At 34.8% G+C, this 8,772-nt stretch overlaps 1 protein-coding gene across 1 annotated transcript; it reads left to right on the plus strand.

Annotated features, from left to right (window-relative positions):
* The first annotated feature begins 2,665 nt into the window (after nucleotides 1-2,665).
* On the plus strand, nucleotides 2,666-3,686 carry LOC119635420. The gene is made up of 2 exons (XM_038030227.1): nucleotides 2,666-2,917; nucleotides 3,513-3,686. The coding sequence occupies exons 1-2, from the start codon at nucleotides 2,666-2,668 to the stop codon at nucleotides 3,684-3,686; spliced, it is 426 nt and encodes a 141-aa protein (XP_037886155.1).
* The last annotated feature ends 5,086 nt before the right edge of the window (nucleotides 3,687-8,772 follow it).

Consider the following 8,772-nt stretch of genomic DNA (forward strand, 5'->3'; position numbering starts at 1 on the left):
GTGGATTATTAAAAAAGAATAAATTTCATCTCAACGTAAAGTGACTTCCATTCTCGACACTTTGAGTGTTTTATATAAGAAAATTTCAATTAATTTTGTTCTTCATTATTTTCACAACCGAAAATTCTGCCTGCTACAACTTGTTACCTCCTGCTGAGAAAGTCGCAAAGTCATAAATATTTCCCTTCGCCTACATTTCAAAAGTACTTGTAAGTGTAAAGGAAATGATGTGAAAAGTAGGTGAAATAGTTATGAGTAGATAAACATTATTGAAAAAGATCTTTTAAAAATTGTTTTAATAAGATTTATTGCCCTTGGGTGTATGCTGTGGTCAGTGTTCATGTATTCAATAAAATCTAATTATTGTTATTGTTATTTTTTAGAAATTACATAATTATACAGTGCGCGATGGTTTATTGATTGGCTTTTAACATTTTAACTGATAAATTGAATCACACAGACTGGATTATATATATATAGACTGGAGTTATATAAGACGAATGATATATTTATACACATATTGTATCAACATTCGTTAGCATTTGCTTACATAAACATCTATGACAGCTTTGGTTCCACGATATTAATATCTCTATGATCCAGGCATTCATTTATTCGCATACGGCAACGCTGCAATAGGATATTACCTGTGTCCACTGCGGAACCTTGTTGTGCTTTTGGCAGTGATATGAAAATTAAAATTCGCCGAATTTCTCGTCTCTTTCGATTATTCTTGAAATTTTTTCCAATTTTTATAGTATATCCTTAGCTATTATACGGTAGTAGAACTTCGTTGCCTTACTGCCTACATCTTTATTGGCTATTTTAAAACAGATAGATAGATAGTCTGCTCCTTTTTTTCACAAAAGAACTAATTGGCCTCTCATTGAGACCCAAGGAAGTGTTTGATTCATTGTCAAAACCACTCGAGCGCAGTTTAATGCCTCATATTAACCATGCTGCCAAGTCACGTATTTCTCATTGTCTGCTTGGATTCACTCGCCATGATTTTAAGGCTTTCTCCAAAGGCATGTACAAAATGATGTCATAGATTAGCCATAAATTATTGTTAAAGTCTTCGACCTTAAACTAGCCATAGATTATCGTTATAGATAGGATGTCACTGAGGGTTTCTGTCATACTTGGTTATTGGGTTATCCTAATAACATCATGGCAGATCCTTAAAGGGGTTCATGAATTCATAACGCAAAAGAAGAGAACATAGAAATATAGTACAAAGGATAATAAAAATTAAGAAAATATGAAGCAAATGAATATTTAAGGAACCACGGCTCAGTATAACTGGTCCGTTTGAGGCGCGTTTGTTGTGATCTTACCTAACACAGACTTCGCTCTAACTTTTGTCCTCGAATATAGCAGTTGTTCTACTTATTCTTCTTATTAAATAATCATTATTCTACTTATTCTATAATCAAGCCGAATGACTGCGAGCCAATGCAACATATAAATGATTAAAAAAGCTAAAACTATATAAGGGAATTTTCAGTGAAGCATCACAATCTCTCTTGCATATTATATTTTCAAAAAATCTCATATACGAACACGTAATGGAGATGTAAGTGATATACACAAGTGGTAAAAGGGTGTATTAAGTGTGTGCAGGTGTATGCAACATCCAAAAGGACTTGAGATAGACCCACCTTTTATTGTACCTATCGATTCAGAAGGTGATTCTAAACTCGTCTGTCCGTCTGTCGTTCTGCCCTTGTTTTCGTGTATTTAACATGCAGGTCGTAAGGTCGCAATTGTTGATATGGTTTGGTGAAGTTCGGTATACTGTTTTCGGACGTGACCGGATCACTCTTTTGATCACTTCCCATGTCATATCTTCATCTGCAAAGTCCTTATCTGAACAACTGTAGCATGTTGTAGGGTATTTTGTCGTAAGTCTCGGCTCACTATAGTTTCTTCAATTGTTTTAAATTAATTAAACTTTTTTTTATTATCCATGTAAATGAAGATATTCGCTTATCACTCAAACATTTTGGATTGTAGTTAACAATGAGACACGAGCTAGAATAATAATTCAAAAAAGTTTGCACCGGCAGCAGAAGTAGATTATTTAAGAGAAAAGATTAATTAGTTAAGTAGTTATATTACTCACTATATTAAGAGAAGGGATACTTTACATTTTCCAAATATTTGCAATGCACGGAACTTAACGGAACCGATTTACATACGCCTATCTGTCTGTCAAATATGGAAAGATTTTCTCTGCACGAAAAAGTGAAATACTTCGACATCTTCTTTGACTTGTAAACATGATCATGCAACTATCGGCAACAAAAAAAAAAAAAGTATCTTAGAACATGCTGCATCGGTTTGGTCCTCTTTCCCTGTGCACCATAGACGAATGGTAAAATTAAATGCTAATAATTAGGTAAAGTGTTCACTTTAGGTCGGCTTGAGTACGACTATAGTTAGGGAAAGTGCTCTCTGATCTTTATTATTTGATTATTTGCATTTAATAATGCTGCTACAACCTATTACAGATGACATGGCGTGCGATTGCATGACATATGTTAATTTTATACGGTTTCAGCGAGATTTATCAATTTAGGATCTAGACAATAGGAGTTAATAAATACACGAACCTTACAATAGCATTTATTAGCAAATATTTTTTCAGTTCAAGCATAACAAAATGCATTCTTTTTACCGGCCGGCAGTTATATTTATATCTATATTGATAACTGTGCAACCTGCTAAAACTCTTTACCGTTTAATTTTCGATGATCCCGATATATTTTGGAATTGTCTTAACCGACCAAGAATGCGTCAAATCACTGACGCCATAGACATTAGTGGCCTGGATATTACTTACAATGATGAAGGCTTGCATGTAAGTGGTTCAGCTGAACTTCTTTGGGATATACAGCAAACGGATCGTATAACGGTAAATATTCTTGTAGTGCGTTTTGCAAGAGTTTCTAAGACATGTCCCTGTTCATCTACGCAATATCTTTCGAAAATTTTTATATATATATTATTTTATTTATTCATTTTATCATCTATGTAAATGAAGCTCATTTGATGTTCGATTAGTTTTAATGGTCTCTCCGTTCTTTACGAAAAATTAAGAAGGCTTCCAATTGACGAAAAAAAAAAGATAACAGATGTAACATTTGAGATACAATGTATCTGGCGTACTATCTATTTACATAAATATAAATTTTAACATATGGATAAAGATGATTCAATTAAAATTTTTGCAAGTAATATGAAAAAGTTTGTCATTAACTTTTTATAGCTACACCTTGAGCTGATGAAATTTGTACGTGGTACATGGCAAATAACGCCTTTTACAGTAATAATAAACGATTTATGCAAAAAGATGAAGGACCCTAGCTCTGCCGTATATATATATTGGACCAGACATGTAATTACGGATGAAATTCTGTGCCCTAGCAAAGGTGTACGTTTTGCCAATCGCACTAAGCTTTTTCATATATATAATAAAAATATATACATCTGTTATATTTAATATTCAGCTAAGACATCGTTACGAACCATTTCTAGTACACTTTAATTTTGAAGACGTGCAAGGCATCAATATGGAGGGACGATATAAAATTGTAGGAATTTTTGAAGCATATGATGAAAACAACCAACCGCGACCTGACTCTCTTTGTGGCGAAGCTCCATGTGAAATAATTAAAGTCTAGACGTAAACTTTATATAAAAGTTATTCTTCTTTGTCTATTTGCTTCTACATTTCAATTTGAATATTCTACTAATATAATAATATAATGCTAATGTCCTACTAATAAAACTAAAAAATCGTTCACGCAAATAGAACTACGTTCTGTGCACAGTTCTGATATAGCTAAGTTGAAAAATATTATTATTAAATTATACATCGGTTAATAATCGCCTGCGATAGAGAGTGTCTAACATATAACAAAATTATATTCATTTCGATCATTCGCTTATGAACTACAGCATTACTATGGAGTTGCAATAATCTCAGTGGTATGGCTTCTGCCGTTTTCAAAACAATAAAATACTCCGAAGTTTGTGTTTGGGTAGATCTTTGGGAATACACATTGCAAGTAATGTTTCGGCAAACAAATCCTTGCACGTATGTGCGCAAATAAGCAGCGCCTTTAGGTGAAAAGACTTTTCTATTTCTAGAATGGAGCTAGCTATCAGGTAACGCTTGTCAACGTCTCATGTTATTTCGATCATTTGTTTATAAATTGCTGTGGTGGAGGGTGGAGGCCGCAACCTAGTGGATAGGTGCCCGATCGTAGCTACGCGACATAGGTGAACATAGGAAAAAACATCCTTCAAGCTAAGTATTGGCTTGAAAAGTGTTAATGAATATATACTCCGTCAAAAGCAACCATTTCTTGGTGGTTTTCTGGTTTCACTGGTCGTTAGTCGAAAAGCAAAGTAGCAGGCGATAGCTCACATTCTACAAACATCAAAAAGTACTACTCGGCTTAAAAATGTTTATATGAAAAAGCCATCATGTAAAAGGATTCCATGTGAAGTTACAGTGGAACAAAAACGACGAATCAATGACTACAATTACAACATTGCAAGACTTCCAATTGCTGTCCTATCCACTGAAGCGTATTCTCACTGTTTTGATGAAGGTCCCATAATACTTGAAAAGTATCGGACTAATTATTAATCCTCAAGTATACTATGCTGATGGACAAAGTCGAATTTCGCAAAAAAAAAAAAAAAATTGATACGTATTTGATCTCTGAGGTAATCTAAGAACTTACCGAAACTCGTTCTCTTCAGTAGATCTGCCCACAATTAATCTTCTGATTCCTCGATTCATGAAATTGTGCTAATTCCATTGGTATAAAAATATAGTTGAGTCTATCTGAAGAATTTAGACATCTTCAAGTCCCTCAAGCGCAATTTCTCTGCGTTCTAACAGACTTGCGCTACTCGCTTTTGCAATAATCTATCAGCACTAGTTTGATTCGCCTTTCAAGATTCTGCAGCTCTCAAGTTAAAAGCGCACAAACCTTACATCTTCTTTATCCCCTCCTTTGGCAACAATTCTTCTTAATAATGACAGTGCCTATCGTGTCAGAAAGAAAAGCGCGTTCTGGAACTAGCACAAGCTCAATATGCCCCTAGTAAAAGGCGAAAGGGGTGTAAATAAGAAATATTATGGTGTGAAGGAAAATCTATCCGTCAACCTATTGCTAATCTTAAAATAACCCAGTGATCAAATTCCTCTTTGAAACACTATCCTATGTATTAGAAACACTCAAATTGTGCAACATTCCAGACTAGACACTTTGTGCTTAATAAGAGATAAATATTGTTTTATACACTATTGCAGACTTTCCACAAACTAAATTAATCCGTTCTTGCTTCTTCTTTGCATTGCCAGATATATTCCCTGTACCCTTAAAAAAAAGCAAATAATAATAACTGTAAGCCGGATGGCGAGCGTCGAACATTGAGGACATGTAACGTGCGCTCCGTTTCCGTAAGTGCTTTATTTTATGCGCTATGTTTTAGTCGTTATCTTTGATATTACTTGAAACACTTTTATCTCTTGTAAGAGATTTTGTATTGTTTTCATAATGCCGCACGCATGCATCTCACGCGTGACATGAAAAATGATGCAACTGTAAAAATAGAATTTTCAATTTCTATCACCACGAATGCCATGGCAAGCATTAAAGCTTTAAAGTCGTCAAAATCGAAAAAGCAATGATAGAATTTCAAGGCGTTGAGTTTACTTTTGTGTTCATGTAATTGTCACAGCAAGTAATCATCAACATTTCCAACTGTGCTCGTGTAAACAATATTTCATACCATGCTGCACCGAGGGTGAACTTGAGATTACTCTAAAGATTACAAGTTATTGACTATGTTGTAGCTTGTGTCGATTTGTTCAATGGTCATCATATTCTGTGCTGTGTGAACATAATTTTTGAAATAAACATTGAAATCATGGGGTGGACGAGCTAGTGTTGATGCTGCCGTCGCGATGCGAGGAATATTTTCCTTAAATTAAAAAAAATGCAATTTAGGAGGGTTTTGCTTTAATTTTATGTATTTATATTATCCACCTTAAGGATTTTTAAAATTGCGTATTAATCCTAGAAGATGAAACCTGTGGTTAACAACAAGTATGCAAATTGGAATCGTAGAAGAAGCCCAGTATGCAATAGAAATCACTGAGTTTGAATCAGGATAACAAGCTCAGAGCATTTTGATTTTCTACTCATCTGAGATAATTTTTCAGTTTTACGCGACAGAAATTATGAAAGGTAGCTTCCATAAATCCCGGACAAGGTTTTTATAAGTCGCGAAACTGTTCACAAGTGATATTTGGATTCCCATGTGAACGAGTTCTAGGAATAAAAAGTTGAAGGCTTTTGTTTTGCTTTAGTAGCTTTTTCATCTGGCCAGTGTGTATAAAATTGTGAAAAGTAAAATATTTTCTAATATCTACATATATCATTTCATCGCTCCACCAACAAGTTTCAAACTCACATAAGTGGTGAATCGTGAAAGTGGTTGCATAATATTGGTTTGCTTTGTTGAAATTTGAATTTTACCGCTATTGGAAAAAGAAAAGGGGAGCTATTTGGAGAATAAAGAGTGCAGAGATTTTGGGTAGACCCACGTACGCTATTCACATTGGCCACATCACTTAATCGTGAGTACATGCTTTTGTGCGTGTATGGATTACTTTTAAAAATTTTAACCATAAAGACTTTTTTTGCAGCAATTTCGAAATCCTCTGAAGCTGACTACTGTTCCGTGGGCTTGCGTGTATGTGTGAAGGCCATCTTATCGAGGATAATTACATTTCATATATACAAACAATGTATATATAATATGTACACCCAACGATTTTAAGAAAAAGCAATAGCAACATAATGAAATAAAATAATTACATAGCATGTGGTAAGCATGAAGAGATAAACGATTGCTCATGTAAAAGAACTGAATAAAAACTGACCATTAGTAGTAATGAGATATTAATTTATAACAACAAAGTAACTTACTCGCTTAATTGAATTCATTGCACATATAAGAAAACCAAACGACATAAGCACATGTGAAGCGCACTTTAAAACGCTCTAGATGCCGTACTTTAAGAGAAAAGTGAAAATGGTAACTACTAAGAGAATTAAATTCGCTCGGGACCGAATCTTTTATATCCATCCCCGTTATTCTTAAAAAAGACAAAAGGAGTAAAAGAACAAAGTTTTCATGGTCTGCAATATGGATTGGATGCAGCTGATTTTTTTTATTTTCAAGATAAAAGTTTTTGCCGTATAGGCATGTTGTCGTTGTAGGCGTGTCCTTTGAAAGTTTCAGGTCAGCTCCGAATTCTTTTGCATATTCTCGCTAACGGTAGCATGTTTCCCGCATATACTACAAAGCTGCGCAAACAGACAGATGAACAGACGAGCAGGCGGACATGTTCAGGTGCATCCAAGATTTCCAGCTGACCCCGAATTTGTATACTTGATTGGGTTTTGGAAGCTTGTTTGTGCGCATTAATAAGGGATTTAAAAAACAATTAAATTTTGATATACTATAATATTGGATCAATTTATGGCATTTTTGTACACAAATGCTACATCGTCACCCATAGAATACCCGTTTCCAACTTTTGTCCTTTTTTTTTGCTATAGTTTACGAGTAATGAGCAAAAAACGAATTTGTCACTTCTTTCAAAAAACAGAAGTGTTATCAGTTTATGCGGTAGTGTGGGCGTGTGCTTCTACCGATTTACCCCAATTTCAATACCAACCTGCGTACAAGAACTTCTACTGTTTCTAAAAAATTTGAAGTCGATCGTTTCATTTTTGCGGCCAGGAGATCGTTCACAACCGACATAACTCTCTGATCGTCAATGTATATATATACCTTGTAGGATCTCTGATGCCTCCTTCTGGTCGTTGCAAACGTTTTGACAAAATGAACTCTTTGGTATACTAAGATTGACGTACAGGTTATAATTTAAAGAGAAAGAAATTCCCCAGTACTTGCCAAACGGTACCAAGTAACGAGTAACAATTTACATTCGTAAGCACGCAAGCTTATACAGCAGTTAGCTGATTAGAAATATTTTCCCATCAAATTTTAAAACAATCTCTGCAGATAATCTGCGCACAAATTTCAGTTTAATATATTGTACATACTACCTGCGGACAACGCAGTTTTATATAACTATAGTCGGTAAAGTCGTCAAATTTACCGCACACATCCACTAAACAGGGGCCATTTCCGATCTCTTTGTCTTTTCCCCAACGACTTTCTGACCATAATCGTGTTAGACGTGTGGGGGACACCAGCTGCGTGATTGGTTTATTGAAAACAAGTTTGTTTTTCTAAACAAATTTTGAATGTGTGTAATCGCGACTTCGGTAAGGAAACATATTCGGTTACATATAGATGAATTGCTTCCGTCAGTCCCTCTGGTGAAGGATATATATATATATTGTAGAGTGATTTTTTTGTACACACTTTCTTGTGTTCTTTCTTTGCATCCAATTGCGAACAAAACAACTTGTTGTTTTATTCTCTTCTCGCTAAACATTACAATATGAGTCAAATTAAGTCGTCTAGCTCGTATATGTAATAACTAATGCCTTATGCATGCACGCGCCGAGCATAGAAGAATCTACGACTGATGGCATGCTTGCAATTAATAAAACACACTCGATTTCCTGACATTATCATGGCATCTAAGCTCTGCTTTAAAGCGTATGGAACTTACTTTCTTAATATGCACGAATTTCGTATGGCTTT

The sequence above is a fragment of the Glossina fuscipes genome, unplaced genomic scaffold, assembly GCF_014805625.2.
Source record: "Glossina fuscipes isolate IAEA_lab_2018 unplaced genomic scaffold, Yale_Gfus_2 26, whole genome shotgun sequence".
Taxonomy (NCBI): Eukaryota; Metazoa; Arthropoda; class Insecta; order Diptera; family Glossinidae; genus Glossina; species Glossina fuscipes.